The 21,436-nt window shown below is 38.2% G+C and overlaps 1 protein-coding gene across 7 annotated transcripts in view; it reads right to left on the bottom strand.

Moving 5' to 3' along the window:
* The window catches only part of SPART (spartin), a 28,859-nt gene extending 8,647 nt beyond the window's left edge, over positions 1 to 20,212 (bottom strand). The window contains exons 1-7 of one of the 7 annotated variants that reach the window (XM_025875028.2): positions 19,760 to 19,901; positions 19,120 to 19,221; positions 15,733 to 16,544; positions 11,280 to 11,477; positions 9,061 to 9,228; positions 5,384 to 5,507; positions 60 to 254 (exon numbers count right to left, since the gene is read on the bottom strand). In XM_025875028.2, coding sequence (XP_025730813.1) covers positions 60 to 254; positions 5,384 to 5,507; positions 9,061 to 9,228; positions 11,280 to 11,477; positions 15,733 to 16,542 — 1,495 coding nt within the window. In that variant the 5' untranslated portion in view covers positions 16,543 to 16,544; positions 19,120 to 19,221; positions 19,760 to 19,901. Of the gene's footprint in view, positions 1 to 59; positions 255 to 5,383; positions 5,508 to 9,060; positions 9,229 to 11,279; positions 11,478 to 15,732; positions 16,545 to 17,960; positions 18,115 to 19,119; positions 19,222 to 19,744; positions 19,915 to 20,055 lie in introns of those variants that run through there. The other 6 variants (XM_073894673.1, XM_025875030.2, XM_025875029.2 and 3 more) reach the window with 6 other exon arrangements.
* Positions 20,213 to 21,436: the final 1,224 nt, after the last annotated feature.

Below are 21,436 nucleotides of genomic sequence, written 5' to 3'. Positions count from 1 at the left end.
AATTGAGAGATCATTTTTAATTTAACTGAAAGAAGTAAAGTCCTCCAAAGTTACTTTACCCAGGAATTGACTGACTTTCGCTGCTCCTCCTGTAGCCTGCTTCGCTATATAAAGTCCCCTGGTCACAGCTGGACTAACTTCCACTGGTTTTTCTTCTGGTTGAATCCGTTCACGGAGTTTAGAAGCACCTTTCTGGATTGCTTTGCCGGTAAATTCAGCACCTTTGACCAAACCCCAGCTCACCCAGGAAGCACCTTTTTAGAGGAAAATTTAAAAGTGCACAATATTAGAGCTGATTATACCTATAAACCCTTTAATAAATCAAAAGGAAAAAAAACAAGGAATTTAATGTTCAGATCCCAAACATACCATAAACTTTCAAGCCAACTTTACAATTACAATATTCTGCCTAGAATACACTTTTTCTAAGTAAATTCATCTTTCAGTACTTAGGTCACAGATCACTCAGTAACATAGTTCTGTATTACCCTATGCTGCTACTACAACTTGTAGGTATCTTCTACATGTTACTTACCACATATCACTATTGTTAGGGACTAATTTTGGGTTTTGGTTCCAATAACACAGTATTTGGCTTAAGGACTCAGGTATCCTTGTTCTCACCTTAGTCCAGGTACCACTTTTACTCTATAAAGTACTGAGAGGTTTAGACACAAATAATGCAAATTGGAATCCAGTAAGTCTAGATCTCAAACACCAAGGCAGAACTCTTGCTTGCTTGCTTTAAACAAAAGATGTAAGGCAGGGGGTCCTATTCCTCCCTCAATCCCAAACCCAAATCCCATGATCTCAGCATCTTTTAGTTTATAACATAAACCTGAATGACAAAGACAGGAGAATACTCAAAAAATACATGAGAAGAAAAGATCTAAAAAGAAAACTGGGAAGCCTAGATGGTTTAGCCATTTCTCATGAGAGTAGTTCCAAGCCCTTTGCTTTGCTCAATGCTTCTTACAGCATGCATGAAAAATGAAACTGTCAAGAGAGGAAGCAGGATGGCATAGACTTCTCTAGTGAAAAGGCCCTGTGCCCACGTGAGGAAAGGAGAAGTGGGAAGGAGATGGGAAAAGAAAAAATACCAAGGAGAATAGTTTCCCCTAAGAGGAAGAAGAAAGTGTTACCCTGCTTTGGAGAGCTTATAATTTTAAGTATTTCCTTTTTGCGGCACCTGGGTGGCTCAGTCGTTACGTGTCTGCCTTTGGCTCAGGTCATGATCCCAGGGTCCTGGGATTGAGTCCCGCATCGAGCTCCCTGCTCCATGGGAAGCCTGCTTCTCCCTCTCCCACTCCCCCTGCTTGTGTTCCTGCTCTCGCTATGTCTCTGTCAAATAAATAAATAAAATCTTTAAATAAATAAATAAATAAATATTTCCTTTTTGGCTACACCCTGAAAAAACAAGCTTTTAAAGCTAGACATATAAAATACCTTAGTATATTCTCCAAAGGTCTGTGGCATGGTTTTTACGTAATTACCTTGGTCTATGAGTGACTAGGCATCCAGTGATCATGTGAAAATCCTGTTTATTTAAAAATGCTAACAATTGGGGTGCCTGGGTGGCTCAGTTGTTAGGCGTCTGCCTTCGGCTCAGGTCATGATCCAGGGTCCTGGGATTGAGCCCCAAATCGGGCTCCCTGCTCAGCGAGAAGCCTGCTTCTCCCTCTCCTATTCTCCCTGCTTGTGTTCCCTCTCCTGCTGCCTCTCTTTGTCAAATAAATAAACAAAATCTTTTTTTTTTAAAGATTTTATTTATTTATTTGAGAGAGAGAGAATGAGAGACAGCACGAGAGGGAAGAGGGTCAGAGGGAGAAGCAGACTCCCTGCTGAGCGGGGAGCCCGATGAGGGACTCGATCCCGGGACTCCAGGATCATGACCTGAGCCGAAGGTAGTCGCCTAACCAACTGAGCCACCCAGGCGCCCCATAAATAAAATCTTTAAAAATAAATAAATAAATAAAAACGCTAACAATGAAAAACAAAGTGCCAAGTGGTAACTGATTAGAAAAACTGTTGTGGAAAAAAAAAAAAAGGAAAACTGTTGTGTTTCTCTTCCTGTTTTTAGTCAACATGTCCACCTCTAGCTCAAACACTACCCTCACTGTCTGACCCCTGGGGGAGCACCAGGTATCAAACCCAGACAAATATCTTCCAGCCAGAAGTTCCCATAACAATAAAGGGATTGAAGACCTCTATTAAAAATATATATATGGGGTTTAGAGTTAACTTACAGGTTGAAAAGATTTAAGAAGTAAACAGGCTGAACTTGAAGGAAGACTGAGAAATCATAAAAGACAATGAAACAAAGGAAAGCTTAAACAGACTATACTCCTGCAATGAAACAAACAAGAGGGAGAGAGTCCATTGATGACTTAGAATAAATGGAAATTAGATAAATGAAAAGTCATAGGACTGATAAAGAGAAATACTAGCTGCAAATTATAAAGAAGCTATCACCATGAAAGACTGTATAATAGAGATAACACATTAAAACCTAAGATATTACAAGAGAAGATCAGGAAATGTAATATTTTATTGGTAGCTATTAAGATCTTTTAAATGGCATGTTTAGTGCCAGATACAGATTTATTCTATCCATATTCGTATTATATGCATCCATTTAATGCTGAAATAGAGCAGACAATGAATATTTCCTGAATAAATGAGAAGTTGCCAGATGACTTAAAATGATCTCACTCAAATCTAACCCAATGGGGGGCGCTCTAATCAGTCTATTGTCACAGATCCTCTCTCTCTTCCCAAATTAGCTTACTAAACTCTCCATCTAAAATGTTTGGCAGCTGCCTTCTTAAAAGTGTAATTCTAGCCTTCCAAGCCAATATGCCAAGCCAATATTCATCCCTGGCAAATTTTAAGCAGTTACATCACGTTTTTTCACCTTTTATATCCATGAAGCACAATACCGTAGCTTTTACTGATCTTTACTGATCTTCAGACACTGGACAGGAACCAATCACAGGTTAAAGTGAATAAGCTCAATTTAGATCCCTGATTACTGATCTTTGTATAGAGCCTGCATGAGTCAGGTACAAACAGTCTCTTGACAGATCAGATCATTTTCCCTGGAGTAAATCTTGGATATTTTCTGCCATTTTCTTTGTTACTTGTACCTTAAGTATTTGGTGAGCTAGTTGGTTTTCATTCTACCTATTAAAAAGCACGTAAAGGGGGCGCCTGGGTGGCTCAGTCGTTGAGCGTCTGCCTTCGGCTCAGGTCATGATCCCAGGGTCCTGGGATCGAACCCCACGTCAGACTCCCTGCTCAGCGGGAGGCCTGCTTCTCCCTCTCCCACTCTCGCTGCCTACATTCCCTCTCCCGCTGTGTCTTTCTCTGTCAAATAAAAAAGTAAAATCTTTTAAAAAAGTAAAAAAAAATAAAAAGCATGTAAAGAGATATGTACTCTGATTGGCAGTTAAATAATTTTAACATAACCAACTATTAGGGCTATTGCTAGAACTGAGGAGATAAGATGAGAAGAAAAGAGTTACTAAAGTCAAGTAGTAAAGCAGGACCCTAAGTGTTATCATAGTGTAGTTTTTGCTCATTTTCAAATGATGCATTGCTGAGAGTTTTTCTGAAACCTCTAAAGAGATCTGTCCCCAGGATTAGCTGATTCTAAGGATGCTCTACCTCTCTGAATAGAACCAGTATGTGGAATCTGTGTGGTACCTAGGAGGCCTAAGATTTAGTGGCATACAATACTTTCCAAAGGTAGCCAAACAGTATCACCTGTTCCACATGTTCTTTCAATATGACCTTGACATTCCTCCCACTGAGATGTGGGTAGGTCTGTCACATCCCCTTAAGTCTGAGGTTTGTTACTTTCTTGTAATGAGTGATACTAGAAATTTCCAAGAATATGTTAGAAAGGGTATGGAGCTTCTGCCTGTTTGCTCTATTATTCATGCTTGGAACCCTGAGTCACCATGTAGAAGACCGACTAGCTTAAGGTTGCTAAGCTGTCAAACACATGGAGACCATGTCTAGGCACTCTATTTGGCAGTCCTGGATTTTGAGCTCTTCCAACCCAGACGCCAGATTTGTGAATGAAGGAGACTTCAGATGATTCCAGCCCCCAGCTACTGAGTCACACTAGTCAGCCTTTGAGTCTTCCTAGCTGAGGTCCTGCCATCATGAAGCAGATACAAGCCATCCCTGTTGTAACCTTCTGGAATACCTGGCCCATGGTACTCCTAAGTATAAACAAATGTGTTGTTTTATACCAGTAAGTTTGGGATGGTTTGTTACACAGCAATAGTAAATAGAACAATCTTGAGCAGTATGAATTAAAAAAAACTTAAGAAAATAACCTTCGAAATTAGTTATCTACATATTTGTGAATATAGGCAATTTTTCTGAGTGCTGATGTAATGGCCTAGCAATTTGTGAAGTTATGGGGCAGGGTAGTAAGAGTGAAGATTTTTCTTTAGAACATCTTTGGAAATCTTTTTCAAGGCTCAATTTTAACTGTTAAAATTATAACTGAAAAATTTGGCTTTGTCTTTTCTTATCTCTAGCAACTTTCTGACATGGGCAAAATATGTTAGTTCCTAGTTAATTAATTTCCACTTATTTTAGCTTGCTGGTTTTTCATGTTGAAGGTTTCCTCTGCTTTAGACATCTTTATTATTTTAATGGGTTTTTAGTACAGTGATGGAAATCTGTACTGTCTTTTAACTGACTGGTCAAGATCCCTTTACAGGGTCATGAATTGGCTTAGTAAAGAGTGACTGGCAATGTTTTCTAAAAACAAAATAGAAGGTCTAAATCTGAGAACTGTAACAGTTGAAAAGCTAAAATGTTAACCAATGAAAAGTGGAAAGACATGTGTCAGTAATGATCATTCTGGTTTTAAAATAACTGATCTGATGCCCTTTCTAAACAGAATTAAATAGTACGCCCTACATCCCAAACAGCTTAGCTATAATCCTCAGGTCTCTTCATACCTCCATTGCAGTGAGGTTAGGGAGTGCTACTTTGCTTCCAAAGATGGGATGAGTATCTTGCCATTTTTTTAGAGGAAGAAGAAGGGGGAGAAGGGGAGAAAAAAGGATTAAAGGGGAATTACAAAGGGGAAAGGAAAATAATTTTATGTTCAGAGAACTATCCTGAAAGTTTTGGGATTCCCAAAGCTTTTCACTATCAATTTTCCCAAGAGTGAAACAGAAAATAGGCATGAAGAACTTATACCTATACGATAATATGTAATGTTCTAAAAGACTAGTTCCTTCTGTTTTTAAGTATTTATAAAATGGTCGCTTAAAACCAAAATACAAAATACTACGTATTCTCTTATGGATTCCAAAGGTTTCACATTATAGGGAAAAGATTAACATTACTGTAATACCTGACAAAATATTTTGAGCCACTTTCTCACTCCATTCAGGTAATTCCTTTGCTTTTTCTTCTGAAACTGGCTCATAGGGTACAATGTGACTCAGATTAACTTCTTCACTTGAAGTGTCTTTAACCTAGTAAAAATGTTTCAAAATGTAAAACAATAAAAAACTTAGATGGGGAAAAATTATAAGCATTATGTAATAAAATATTAAGTCAACAAATACTAGATATAATTAATAAAAATATCTGCAGCCAACATAGTTACCAGTACATTTTATAATATAAAGCAAAATACTACAACTGCCATAAAGTTTACAACTGTACTGGTCTTATATAAGGTCCCCCTGGTAAGTAAGGTTTAAATACCAACATACCTCCAATACAGCATTTATCAAATCATATTTAAACGATGAGACTATGAGTTCTTTCATAAACCTATCAACCCCTTGATGACAGTATGTGCAGGATACTCAGTAAGATTTAAAAGATTTGTTAAATGACTCAATCATTAAGGAGGGATGTATCCAAATAAACTGCCTTTGATAGAAATCAAGTAAAAGCAAGTAAAAATATATGAGCACGGAAGAATCTGCTATTCCATCCAAATGGAAATGAGGACACAGATATACCTGTATTTCGCTAATTAAACAGCTGTTATAAGAACTAGGGCCAACACTTAAAATGTCAAAGCTAAATTTATTCATTCTAAGAACTTAGCAGGCTAACTCAGAACTCATAATACTATAAAGTTACTTGAAAATCAAACTTCCCAATAGAAACACGAAGAGAACTTCACTTAAAATAAAAAACATTAAAAACAACATAAAAACTTCTATGGGGGGAGGGGAAGCCATTCATAAATAAAACCCAAAGACAAACTGAACATAATATTAGGAACTTCTATCTTTAATAATGAGCCAATGTCCTAATATATAAGGAGCCCCTGGAAATTTAGAAGAAAAAGACTAGCGACCCGGTAATAAAAAATGGACAAAGGACAAGAATAGACATCACACAGGAAACAAAATTCAAGGAACCCTTAAGCAGATACACAACAGCACTCATAATAAAATCAATGCAAATTAAGATATTCCAATACATCATTTCTCATCTATCAGACTGCCAAAATACAGAAAGGCTGTTCACCCACTTTGTAGACTAAGCTATGAAAAAATAGGTCTACACTGCTGGTGGGAATGTTAAAGAGTATAGTCCTTAGGGAGGGCAACTTAACAAAATCTATCAAAATTACAAAAAAGCATTTATTTACTGATTCAGTAACCCCACTTCTAAGAGTTTATCTGATGAATTACCTGCAAATGTATGAATCAATGGATCTACAAATCCATCCAAATGGAGCTACAAAGCTACTCACCGAAGCACTGGTTTCTAATAGCAAAAGCCTAGAATACAATGAAATACGAGGTAGCTATAAAAAGAATTGAGAGGGTTCTCCATTTATTAACATTGAAAGATCCCTGGAATTTATTATCAAATAAAAAAAATACAGGACACTCTATGATGTTAACTTTTGTATAAGAAAGGGAGAGAAATCTGTTTTTATTTGCTTTTACCTGCCTCAAGGAACCTAGGGAAGAAACGTAAGATCTTGATAAAAAGTGATTACCTACTGTGGCAGGGAAAATGGTATGGACAAAGGTGGGAATAAAGTTTATCAATGTATCTACCTGCTTATATAATTTGATTTTTACAGTTAACAAATTAAATTTTTTAAAAATGGAAGTTTTAAATGATGTGAAAAATTTCCAAATATATTAAGTAAAAAAGAAAGGAGCAAAACAGTATGTCTCCCATGGTTCCATTTGTATTATTATGTGAATGTGTGCATATATGTGTATATTCACACACAAAATAAATGTGTACGTATATGTTTAAATATATCTGCAAGGATAAGAAGCTAGCAATAATCTATCTGCAGCAGGGAGCTAGGTGGCTGAGGGATAGGAATGGGAGGTAGACCTACTTCTCACTAAGTATCTTTTGTTTTAGATTTGCTTTTTGTATATTAACTTAAAAATTTTTTAATAAATATATTTCTTGGAACCATCTTGGACTCCTAATGTCCTCCATAAAGCTGGTCTAAGACGTTCAACATAATCCACAAATAAATGTAGAATATTCAAGGGGTACTTGGGTGGCTTAGCTGGGTAAGTGTCTGCCTTCAGCTCAGGTCATGATCCCAGGGTTCTGGGGTCTAGCCGCATGTCGGGCTCCCTGCTTGGCAGGAATCTGCTTCTCCTCCTCCCTCTGCCCCCACCCTGCTTGTGTGCTCTCTCTCTCTCTCTCTCAAATGAATAGAATCTTTAAAAAAAATTTTAAATGTAGAATATTCAAGTGTATGAATCTATTCTAAGATAATTATTGAGCACTTACAATATAGTATACAACAACAAACAATACTGTAATTCAATACTAACACAATGCTATTTTCTTTCTTCATATATTTGCTTATATTACTACTTCTGCCTAGAATCCCCTTCAATCTGCTATATGTATGGCCAATTTTTGTTTCACCTTCAGGACTCATTTTAGCCATAATGCCCTCTCAGAAGCCTTCCTTACTGCTTCCCACACCACCACAGGCCCATACTGATGAGGCTAGGTTGTACATTAGATGGTGCAATCTAGCTTACTATATAACCTATGTACCTTTATCTAATGATCACACTGGCTAGAAATGCTCTTTGCTAATCTGTCCTCCCCACTAGACAATAAGTTTCTTGAGATAAGAAATTTAACTTTTCCACTATGCTCAGCATTCTTGCACTAAATACTTACTGAACTTACTATCACTTGGAGCATATCATATACTCAGGATCTAAGAAATAAAAAACTACTAAACATCCATTTTTTTTTTTATTTATTCATGAGAGACGGTGGGGGGCGGAGAGAAGCAGAGGGAGAAGCAGGCTCTCAAGGAGCAGGGAGCCCGATGCAGGACTCGATCCCAGGACTCTGGGATCATGACCTGAGCTGAAGGCAGACGCTTAACCATCTGAGCCACCCAGGCACCCTAAACATCTATTTTTTTTAAAGATTTATTTATTAGAGAGTGAGTGCTCAAGTGCAGGGAGGAAGGGTTGTTGGAGAGGGAGAGAGAGTCCCAAGCAGACTCTATGCTGAGCGCGAAGCTGGACGTGGAGCTCAATCCTAGGACCCCAAGATCTAGACCTGAGCTGAAACCAAAAGTCAGATGTTCAACTGACTGTGCCACCAAGGCACCCCACTACTAAACATATTTTTAAAAAACTCTCTTTCCTGATGACCATCCATAAAGAAATAAGGGACTGAATAAAAATGGTAGTGTAAAGAAAAGCATACCTAGCCCCAAGATTCTGGTGTATAAAGGAAGGTAGAGAACAACACAACACAAAACAAAAAGATACGCATTAATGCAAGTACAAAAATCTTTCCAATACTTCAAAAAAAGCTATCCCCCAAAACATAGAGTATGTTTTAAAACAGTTTAAGTAACAAACACTGGAAAGGAAAATATTAAAGCTGATTCTAATTATTTTTGCCAGTGATCAATTTGTGACTCTGAAAGTTGCTCTGCTTTAGTAAACAGGGATAAGATCTTATAAATAATTGAAACTGGTTAAAAGTACCATTAGAATAGGACACATACATATACCTTATTGCTTTTTTACTTATTTTACTTACTTTTTTCCCCCTTTTTCCTTTATGACGCACGTCCTTATTGTCTTGGTCCAATGAAGGACCCAACTGTCTCACATCAGTGCCACTGGCTTCCTTCAGTTGGTCAGAGGAGCATCTAGCTCTTCCAGGGATTTGGAATTCATTTTCTCCTTCTGCCCGGTTCCAGTTGGCCTAGGGGGTAGACCAAACCTTATATCAAATTTGAATTTTCTCTAAGCTATGCTCTACTAATGTGCTTGTTCAAACACTGATGTGTTTGAGAGTCTATAAATACAACCACTTTTGCTTGTCTTTCCTCTATACTTTTATCTCATCACCAAACCTCAACCTCTTGAGTTCTTTAGTTCACAGCATACTAAACCAAATTTCTAAAGACAAAGCATAAAAGATAAACTTACAGAAGTTGTTAGTGTAAGTTATCATTAAGTCAGATATAGCTACATTTCAATTTAATTAAATAACAAATGGTAAGTTTTAGGAAACATGTGTAAAACTAAATGAGTTTAAAGGCAATGAACAAAACTCATGTCCAGCTTAACCACTCTGCGTTGTTGGAAGACTGATTTTGTTTTGTTTTTGCACTTAATACTGAAGGTATTCTGCTCACATATACTTTGCTGAATGAATACTTAAGAGTAAAGACAAGTCAAAATTATAGCTAGTAACTAACTTTTGTTTACAGTTGGGAGTTCTGGGACAACAGAGCAAACTAAAAACGATGCACAACCAAAAAGTAAACATATAAAAGTTGGTTTACTTTCTCTCCTAAAGCCCAGTAATATAGGTCCAATGAATGTAGGAGTGAAGGGAGAAACTGCTCCATGATAGGTCTGAAATAATTAAGAATGTCACTTCATTCAGCTAGTTAACAGCAAAGCTAAGACTTGAACTCTTATCCATTTGACCATGTTTCTGCCTTTGTCAACTACTCTCCATGAGCACACTGAGGCTACACACGCTTCTGTAAGGGTACCACGTTTTGTTACCATAGCTTAAACGTTTAGCATTGGCCATGCTAAAGTATATGTTGATCACCAGGTCATTCTCATATATGGTTCATACAACCTAATGCTATAGAGGACTCTGACCTTTTGCTTAGCTAGTCTGCTCCTGTCACCTGTGATCTTTTCGATATAGGTATGGAATGAAAGGGTATTCTACTTCCTGAGAAAACAGGAACAGAGCTTTTAAGACTGAACTAAAAGGAAACTATTTTGTAAAATATTCCCTGATAACCTTCCTGAACTGTGTGTATACTTTTATTTCATCACTTATCATCATCCTGTGCCTGAGAATAGGAGCTGTTAAATAGTATCTTTATGGTTAGTCTCTTGTTCTGTCTTCCCACACATCATTTAACACACTTAGTTAAATAACGGATTCTAAATATACACTGAAGTAGAGAATAAGAGAGTAAACTATCATGCTGTCAATCTCCTTCAACTTCAGAAAACTGTCAATATTCACAATCAAAAATATTTCCCCCCTTGTCCTACATCAGGATGGGCAAGAACACCTGAAGAACACCACTCTTTAATACTCTATATTTTAACTCCTTATGACAGATCAACACGTGGGCAGAAAAAAAACAGGCTTAGTAAGGCAAGTTCACAGGATGACAGACCATATTTTAAGTTGCACTTTATTTTTTCTCTTTATTTAGTTTTATTTATCATGAGAAAAAAAGACAATTCCCTCAACTAAAACATGTTTCTTCCTCAAAATGCTAACAATCATGCCCCTAAATTGTCCAACATAACCCATTCACTAATGCCAAAATTGCCTTCACTTCACCATTTAGTCCCACTGGGCTATTTTCCAACTGAGCAGGAAGGCTGTGGTGATAACAATTCAAAGAACATTACTACTTGCCAGCACTGATATAAGACAGTTAATGTATTAACCTTTAATTTCACCACAGCCCAATGAAGTAGATATTATTCCCATTTTATGATAAAGAAACTAAAAAGAAGATCAATAACTTGAGTAAAACAGCTATTAAGTGCAAGAGTTCAAATTCAAATCCAAGTAATTTGATCCCAGAGCCCACAATCCTAATGACTATTTACGGCCAATTTCCAGCTATTATTTGTGAACACACAAGCAAACTATATATTCTGTTTTCTAACTTTGATCATATTAGACCCTACTACAATTTCTTTAAAAGTGTTAAGTGCTTACATTAAAGTAGATTTCATCCTAAAGATGATCACACAAGTTACCTGAAGCCGAAGGTCAGACATCTGTCTTAATAAATCCTCAAAGAGTTCTCTATCATCTTCTGGTAATTCAGAAGACAAGACAACCCCCACAAAGCATCCTGATGCTTGTAACATGGTATCAGGAAACATGTAGGCTCCCACAGTACATTTAAGAACTGGAGATCTATCAGGAACTAGAGGATACAACCAGTCACAAACCTGAAAGAATTAGTTAGAAAAAAAAAAAAATCAATGAATAGAACTAGGTTTTCACTGGTTTTAGAATTGTTATACCAGAAAATAAACATTTCAAAATTCTAAATGCATTTTACGTGGCTTTACAAAATCACTGGCATCAACAAATCCCCACTTAAAATAAGCCATTTGTTAGTCTGATCTTTGTATATATATCACCCACAAGAACTGTCCTGAAAATGTTATTGCTCCACTAACTATACAGTCTTCAAATTAGTGGCCTTAAATAGCCCACAAATAACCAATAACGAGTTAGTTTTAAATAAATAACAAAGTAAATTAAGACTTTCTTTATAATTCAAATTAGACATGCTTTTGTGGAAATAAACCGTTTTCAAGTACATGTATTTACTGATTTAATCCTCACAATTCCATGAAGTTAGATATTGTCATTTTACATACAAGAAAGAGGCACAGAGAGGTTAATTAAGTTGCTCAGAGTCTGTGAAAAAAGGGGAGCTAGGATTTAGACACAAGCAATCTGGCACCAGAGAAGCCAAACAATTCCTTTAACTAGAAACACAGCATTCACAGGGGCATTTGGGTGGCTGAGTTGGCTAAACATCTGACTTGATTTTGGCTCAGGTCATGATCTCAGGGTTGTGAGATAAAACGGAGTCCGCTTTGAGGTTCTCTCTCTCCTCTCCCTCTGCCCCTCTCCCCACAGTATGCTCTCTTAATAATAAAATCTTATAAAAAAAATAATAAACCCAGCATTCACAATGCTGCTTCATTTTTTTTTACTAAGTCTGAAAACCTGACATGACATAGCTAGAACAGATCATTATGTTTATAGATTTACCATCTACTATTAACTTCAATCAAAACAACACAAAGCTGCCCTGCAATATCATCAGATTGTCCATACACTAAGACTTAAGCTCACTTTCTGGAGCTATAAATTCAGAAGAGACCAAGTTTAAATCATAATATCCAAATATATTCATTTCCATTGAGATTACATTCTTTGAGCAAGAAGAATACTTTTTTTTTTAAAGATTTATTTATTTGACAGAGAAAGACACAGCAAGAGAGGGAACACAAGCAAGGGGAGTGGGAGAGGGAGAAGCAGGCTTCCCGCAAAGCAGGGAGCCCCGATGCGGGGCTCGATCCCAGGACCCTGGGATCATGACCTGAGCCGAAGGCAGACGCATAACGAATGAGCCACCCAGGCGCCCAAGAAGAATATTCTAATTGTGCTGCTCATCCAGGACACACAGTTTTCCTAATTATTAAGAAACTTGGGAGAACAATCTATTATCAAAATATTCTGCAAATGAGTCAAAGAGCATGAAAGAATTCCATATAAAAAATGGAAAAATCTGGTACACTGCCATCATCTCTGACCAACAGAATATAAACCTAAAGGATCAGAGTATCTAAGTCTGATTCTTTCTTGGAAAATCCTTACAAACCTTTTCAAATTCTTCTTTTATAGATTCTCTTTTTGAGTCATCTCAAATGCCACTCTCCATCTGTTATAAGTCAAACTTTAGAGAAGTCATAACAAAACTGATTGTGTCTTCCAAAGTATGATATATTACCATGAGTGGTATATGAAATGACCTTAAGTAATATACCAGATTATTTAAATTTGAATAGTAATGTATCTCAATGTATTAGGAAAAAATACATCTGTTCCTCAATTTCGCAGTTGTTACTGGTTGGGATGATAAAATTAACAAATGTGACATTTATTTATCTACCTACCTATCTACCTACCTATTTATTTAAGAGAGGCCAGAGGGAGAGGGAGAATCTTGACCCTGAGATCATGACCTGGGCTGAAATCAAAATTGGGACACTTAGCCAACTGAGCCATCCAGGAACCCAACAAATGAGACATTTAAATTGAAATATTAAGAAAGTAATAATAGCAGAAGTATGAAACTGACAAAAAAAAAAGTTGCAAAGGTTGTACTTAAATAAAATTTGGGAAAGTTTTCTTTTATTGTCATGATTTCTCTAAGACTAACTACATTCTGGACACCCTGATTGAACTGGAGTATCTCCAAATCTTCTGAAATGAAACTTTATAGACCTTTCTCAGGGTAGATCATTACAGATTGGAAGGCTTATCCACCACAGGCTGATTTCTCCTAGATTCACTTTCAGAGAGAAACCTTATATCTAAGTTCTAATGAACTGACTACAAATTTAATAGGTTTAAAAAGGTTATTAAACTAAAACCTAGAGAAAAATAGTTTTTAGAAACCCTAGAATTCTATGCCTGCCTACTTAAGACCAAATAAATTTCTAATTTCATGAATAGATGTTTGCAATATAAAAAGTTATATTTTAAAAAAAGTGTATTTAACTTCTAATACTCAGCTGATTCAGTGTTTGTTTTTCAGAACAGAGACATTCAGTAAACACAAGTTAACTGCCTTTTAGGTCACTGTTACAAATATCTGAATACATGCAAATGAGAGCCCCTTCAAGAGACTCAAATTAAACTTTGGGTGAAATTTTACTTATTATTTACAACCAAAAATAGGAGATACTAAAAGATTAAAAACACTTTATTTAAAGCACTCAAACAGGATAAATTTTTACTACAGAACAAGTCATTTTATTGGTTGAGCTCATGTAACCAAGTAGAGTGTTTCTGATATTCATTTCCCATATCTCAAGTAGCCTGGGCCCCAAAGGTTTATTTTTTATTGTATTTTATTGTATGTATGTATTTATTTATTTATGGTTTTTTTTAGGGGGGGGACAGAAGGGGAAGGAGAGAGAGAATCTTAAGCAGGCTCCATGCCCAACATGGAGCCTTGCTTGATATCACAACCCTGAGATGGTGACCTGCGCTGAAATCAAGAGTCTGACACTTAACTGAGCCATCCAGGCACTGCCCTTTCCCCAAAGGTTTTAAATTCCACTGTTACAACACAGCTCTATTACCAGTTCAGCAGAAAATATTACAGCTTTTATCAGCCTCTTCACAATCCCAATCAACATGCCTACTCTTTCTTCCTCAAGGATTCTTTCCTAAAATAACCTACGGGATACAAAATATTCTTCCTATCCAATAATGAAGTCTTTTTTTTCAGCAATGCCCCCAAATAACTCCTTCATACACACTTAGTAAGTCTCCAACTACCTTTAAACATCTTTCAAGTTGATTCCATGTAAAAGCTGCATAAGAATTAAAAGTGGAATATACCAAAAAACAAAATCAATCTAGGTAACTAGTGCTATAACTAAACCAACAGCATCATCTGGACTCTGGACAAAAAGACCTGCTTTGTTCAAATAGTCATCTTCCTGACATGCATGCAAACTTCTGTTATACCCAGTGTAAATGGAGTCCTCATTTCTAGAACCCAACTCCTTATACTGACGTCCAATCATTTAAAAACAGATTGTTATTACAACATCACCTTCAAAATATTGCCTTTAGAATATTTCATTAATTCCACAGCAGTTCCCTAACACCACCAGTTGTTATTTAGCACCAGTCTTTACTCTTGGACCAAGGGCATTTCCGATAAATTTATCTGCTTGGAATGTTAGAAATGCATCTTAAATTATCATCACAACTTCTACTTCTATACCAAAGTTTCTTAACCTCTGCATGATTAACATTTTGGGTTAGATAATATTGATTGATGAACTGATCCTATTTAGAAGTTTAGCAGTCCCACCTGGCCTCTACCTACTATATGCCAGTAGCAGTAGCACAACCCACCCCCCCGGTTGTGACAACCAAAATGTCTCCAGACATTGTCAAAATGTCCTTGGGTTGAAGAGTGGGAGGGGGAATCATCCCTGGTTGAGAACCACTGTTCGATATACTGGGCTGGGTCTAGCCCAGATCAACCCCTCAGATGGGGCTTGACAACATTTGTGGAAATCTACAGTTAACACATCCACATGAGTTACATAAATCCCTTTTGAAATTGAAGTTATTAGGTTTCTTCTTCAATAAAGAATTAAAATTTTAAGGATGAATTCTCCGATGCCCCTCAGATCTTGTCATCACAATTTTAATACTAAAACACAATTTTGAAAAAAATAAAAATATTTTGTATCTTTAAAAAAAGAATCTATTAAACACATAGATATTTAAGGCTCATAAATTTCACAGAATATATTAATAAGGAACTAGAATAATCTTTTTGCACTTATTGTCCTAGACACATAATAAATACTGACGAACAAAAATGATGTACTCAATATATATTTCAAATTATGTTTACATTTTTCTTTGGCTTACCTGAAGAAACCCAGGAGGACGGTTTAGAACAGTATCAAGAGAATTATCCAAGAACCTCACAATTCGAAGGTACCCTGGATATGAAGGTGCACTAACCTCCCCTGCAGGATTTACAAAAAAAATCTGTACTCCGTTTGGTATCAAAATCAACTCATCTGCATCTAGCCCTAAGGTCTCAAGAGGAGGTGGCTGAGAATGATTCCTGTAAAAGTCTTCTCCAACTGATGAAAATTCCCCAGATTCTGTTCCATAGGATACAGTGTAATGACCCTCAGCAGCCTGAGGAGTATAAGCAGGAGGTGCTTCTGCTGGATGACTCTGAGATGGTAAGGATAAAGAACTAGGTGCAGGAACCAACCCTGTACTTGTCGTTGAAGTGTTTCCATTTACTTCAGTGTGCTGAGGAGGTGAACTAAAGGACTGAGGCTCTGGTGACTTTTCAGGCACGTCTTTAGGTGGAAATTCTGGATATAACTTGGGTACTTCCTGAAGATCATTCCGTAGAGAAGTGGCAAGACCCTTCTCCAGAATTTCCAACCTGGTACGTACATTCTGTAGTGTTTCTTTCATTTTCTGTTGCATCTGCCTAGCAGATTCCCACCCAGCACCTATGTGTTCAGGCTCTGTCGATGATATGCTGATTCCTCTGAGCAAGTGTCCTATTCCTTGCTTATAGTAGTTCTTTGCTTCTTCCTTCTGACCTAATTCATCTGTATTCAGTCCCTTATTAACAAATAAAAAGGCCTTCTTGTATGCTTCCTTGATGATCTTAATTTCAGCAGGCTCTCCATCTTGTGGTTCTTGCTCCATTTCTGCCAAACAGAAAATATTATCTTTAATTATCTAATTTAACTATTTGTTTACTGAATTATTATCAATTTCCCCTACCTAAATATATTTCAACAAGACAGGAGCCTTGCTGGTCTGTCCTGTTCACTATTGTATTTTCTAACCCTATTATTAGATCTGACATAGAGAATGCACTCAATTTGTATTTGCTGAATAGATAAATAATGCTCTTGTTCCTAAATATCATTTTAATTAAAAACAGAAGAGAACAAGTCAGAATATATCTATTGAATAATTTTCTTGTTACAGTTTCTTATAATAAATAAATGTTTCCCACCATGTAGCCAATGTTGGAACCAAAGAGCCTCATTCTAAAATTCATTATAATATAAATCCAGATTATATCCAGCTAATTATAAATGAGGTTGAAGGGTGCCTGGGTGGCTCTCTCACTTAACCATCCGACTCTTGATTTCAGCTCAGGTCATGATCTCAGGGTCGTGAGATTGAGCCCTGAGTCAGGCTCTGTGCTGAGCAAGGAATCTGCTTTGGATTCTCTCTTCCTCTCCCTCTGGCCCTCCTGCTCATGCCCACAACTTTCTCTCAAATAAATAAACAAATCTTTAAAAAAAAAAAAAAAGAGGTTGAATCATTGGAGAGGACAGAAATGAGAAAAAATTATCTGGATGAAGCTTTAAAGTTACCCAATTCCACTTAAAGGTGGCAGGTTACTCACATACAGTTAGCCCTGTTCCCTCCCAAAACTCCATTAAAATAACTCTAGCAAGATTAAAAAGGCATAACCTCTTATTCCTGTTAATGAGAAAAAAACATGAACAGGTACTTCACAAAAGAGGATCTTTAAATGGCACGTGAAAAGGTGTTCAACACCTGATCTTGTATATACCTACATTTCAAAGCTTATGTTATATGTGTGCTGAAAGATTTCCTGAAATAATGTGTCACTGGGGGAAATGGGCTGCCTACTGAAAAGAAAAGTGTGTGTGGGGCAGTGGGGGGAAGTGGTGATCGTGGTGTAATTCCATGGGTCAGCTGCTGAATAGCATTTCTTGCTGGCATCTCCATCTTGGGAGAGAGAAAAAGTTTAGCAGGAGAAAAAACCAGGAAATCAGGTGAAATGTAGTTGGGAATTTCTGCACAGAAAGTAAAAGTCTGTACTAAAATACTGTATTTTTAATTTGGGATTTATTCCAGGATTTGATATATTCTCAGCAGTCACTGAGAAAATGCATTTCACAGGGGTAAGAACTGCAAAATAGTACTTTAAAAAACAAAACAAAAATATAAATAATACCTGTCATATCCCTAATCACAGTTAAGACCTTATCAAGTGGCTTGAAAAGACAAAAACCATTATTACCTGATTCCACATACTTTAATTTTTATTTTTAAAATTTCTTTTAAAGATCAAGAGGCACCTGAGTCGCTCAGTTAAGCGTTTGCCTTCAGCTCAGGTCATGATCCTGGGATCCTGGGATGGAGCAGCATCAGGCTCTCTGCTCAGCGGGGAGCTTGCTTCTCCCTCTCCCCTCTCTCCCAACTTCTACCCTCTCTCTCTCTTTCTCTCAAAGTCTTTAAAAAAGAAAAAAATAAAGACTGATTTTATTTATTTAAAGTGGGGAGGGGCACAGGGAGATGGAGACAGAGTCTTAAGCAGACTCCAGCTGGGCATGGAGCGGGAGGCCGGGCTCTATCTCACCACCTGAGCAGAAACCAAGAGTCGGCAGCTTAACCAACTGTGCCACTCAGGCGCCCCTCACATACTTTCATTTTTAAAGTTGAGAACAGCAAGTTTTGGAATGTCAATCTATAGTATTAAATAAAACAGTACCCACACCAGTATAATCCTCTTAAATCCCAACCCAAATCCTGGTTCCAGACACAAATAGCGTATTTATTTTTTCACACGTTCTAATAAAAGAAGTAAAACGTGTTTGTTTCAGACATAACTATGAGCGGATGTGCAACGTGTAAGCTTAAAAAAGATCTCAGGAGAAAAGGTAAAATTCTGAATCAAACACCTGACAATTTAGTTCAATCCCATAAACACTAAAAGCAGTAACATCAAGCTAAGGTCAACATCACAAGTAGTCTCTAATACAAAAGGTGCTCTAATGCCTGCCTACCTGGCCCTTTACAAAAAAAGAAGACGGAACTTTTTCAAATACCTGTATGCAACTCCCTGCAATAGCATCCCACCCATTCTTGTCAGGGGAACTACGCAAACGACGTTTCAGAAAGCCCACGGGTGAGAAAGAACCAACATAAAACCTTCCTGTTTCAAACCGGTTTCCTAGAAAGTCACCAAATGGGGTCTGTTATTGCACAGAAAAGCAATAAAAAAATAGCTCCGTTCGTAACTGGGGACAGTCTTACGTTCCTTTTTTCTTGGTTTTGCCTTTGGAAATTTCAAAGAAAACTTGTTGAATTCTTAAATATTTAAACCAGTATTTCAGAAGCAGCAACAATCTTGAACGCAAATCCATTAAATTACAATGCAATAAAGTAAATTTCGAGGATCCTTAAGTGAAAGAGTAAAACAATTCATTAGTTAGTGGGAAAATGGGCCAACCCTACCGTAACGCAATAATGCCGTGTCACGAAACAGTGCACATTCCAAGAGAAACTTTTTCCAGACACAGAAATTAGGTCGGAGAGAGCCTCTGCGATGCTCGATCCCTAATGAACATGAACAAATGTATTCGAAAGAGCAAAATCCGTGCGCTATCCATTCCCAATACAATTGCTATTGGTTACTGACATTTTGTAAAGACTACAGAACTTTCACGAAGCTGTAAGGGCGCAAAACCACAGCCATTTTTCGAAGCCAAGTAAACAGCGCGTATGAGGCAGCAAGAATGGTCGACAGGAATGTTCCAACTGCACGATCAAAGGGGTGGGAGTGCGAGGCAGCGTCAGCCAGTAAATGGGAGTGAAGGGCGTAGGGAGCGCGGAGCTCGAAGGTTAGGTTCCATAAATATAAATGGGGGCTAAGAGAACAACTTGTCAAACTATTCTCTCGAAATTGCTTCCATCAACGAGAAAGTTTCACGTCTGATACTTGGATGAGGGCTCCGGGCCTTCTCCGCCCTGCCCCTCCCCCCGCCCCGCCAGGCGCTCACGCGACCCGCCCGCCCCGGGCTGGGGGCGGGTGGGCAGCCCGCGCCAAGGACAAATCCTTCCCCGCCGGCCGCCGCCCCACCTGTGCCTTCCAGACCTCGGGCGCTTCGGCGCCACTCGAAGAGTTCCCCGCCTGGCTACCGGCTGCCGCAGTCCAGCGACCTGCTCCCTCAGACACCGCACCGCTACGAAGCGCGGGGCCGAGACCGGTCCCGAGGTTCTTAGCGACTCGCACGCACGCGCGACCTGACGCTGGGACTCACAAAGCGTTCCAAGTCGCGCGCTCCAGAGCGCGCCACGTCGCGCGGCCGCGCCGCCCCGCCCGTCAACCCTTGCTCTCGCGGCAGAAACCCGCAGATCGGCTTTCGCGTGACGCCCACTCGGGTGGCTTACCCTCCGCCGGCCCAGCCTAAGTCCTTCCCACGGTGACCTTCTAAATGGTGTGTGAGGAGACGTCAGCCAGCTTGGAATCGTGGAGTCAAGGTGAAACTCTGTGAGCAGAAAAGGACGAGGGCGGAAGGCTCCCAGAGAATCACGTGAACCAGGCGCTCAACCCGGACCTCCAACCCTGGTCTTCGCCGGCACGTCGTCAGCCCCCGCGCTTGCGCGATATCTTTCTCCCCAGCCGAACCAAGGCCGGTGGAGGGGCTAGGAAAGAGTGGTGGGCAGTGAGAGCGGTCGCGGCTAGAGGGAGCAGCCCTGGACACAGTGTACGTGGGAGAACAAAGGCTGATTGTCCCAACTCTTCTGGAACCTAATCTTTGTTACTAATGTATTCTAAGACGGTTACCTCCAATGGTAAAAGTCTCGAGGGGTGTGTGTGTGTGTGTGTGTGTGTGTGTGTAGCAGTATGGTCAATGTTAAATTCCTGACTCCTCAGGATGAAGAGCAACTGTGCTAATTACCATTTATGATTGTGAGGCTAAAAAGGGAAAATCAAAGTGAACATACCTTACCTTTCTCCAAAACTACTTTAAAATTACTAAAATGCTATAGATGACATTTTATATTCTTCAATAGACTTGCCTTTAAAAAATTATACATGTAGTGCCCTGAGCATTTACGCCTAGCTAAGTGACTTGTTGAGGGATGGCAGTGACTTAATTCTAGATGAATTATTTACCTCAATCAAAATTAATTAATGATGAGGACTGTTGTGTGATGCCTGGATGAGGCTTTTAAGTTAGGGGCCATTTGGGAATTTCCCCAAATCGAAGAAAGGTAGCAGTCATCCCAAAGAGAAAAACCTGTTAGGAAGGTATGCGTTAATACAAGGGTTTAAATGATTTTGCTCTTGTACTCCCTAAAAGAATTCTGGAAAAATGTGACTGTACCTTTTCCCTCATTTTTAGATAGACCATACATAAAAATTTTGATCTGATTTAAATAGTTGCAAAAGATGCAAATTGTTCTATAGTAAATTGCCATTTTAAAAATAAAACTGCTACATAACCCTTCTAAATGTAGCCAGTGGAACCTTAATACCAGGCAATTTGATATTCTTCATCAATTTTTATAACTACATGAACAAGCTTTTCCTTAATACAAAATTTTGCATCATTCCTCTTCTTCCTGAACCTGTATTTCCATAGTTCTTCATGAAAATTTATCCCAATATAATATTTCTTTATTCTGGAAAGTCTTTTCTTGATCACCTATCAAACTTCTTTGCATCATAGGTACATAAATTTAAATCTAATTTTAAAATTTTGCAATAGCCATAAAAAAGTGTTTAAAAACTTGAAATTTCTAAATACAAGGTCATTATATATAG

Source organism: Callorhinus ursinus, unplaced genomic scaffold, assembly GCF_003265705.2.
Source record: "Callorhinus ursinus isolate GAN/ISIS: 27379988/994484 unplaced genomic scaffold, GSC_fseal_2.0 scaffold7, whole genome shotgun sequence".
Taxonomy (NCBI): Eukaryota; Metazoa; Chordata; class Mammalia; order Carnivora; family Otariidae; genus Callorhinus; species Callorhinus ursinus.
This window is presented reverse-complemented; position numbering and strand designations above follow the sequence as displayed.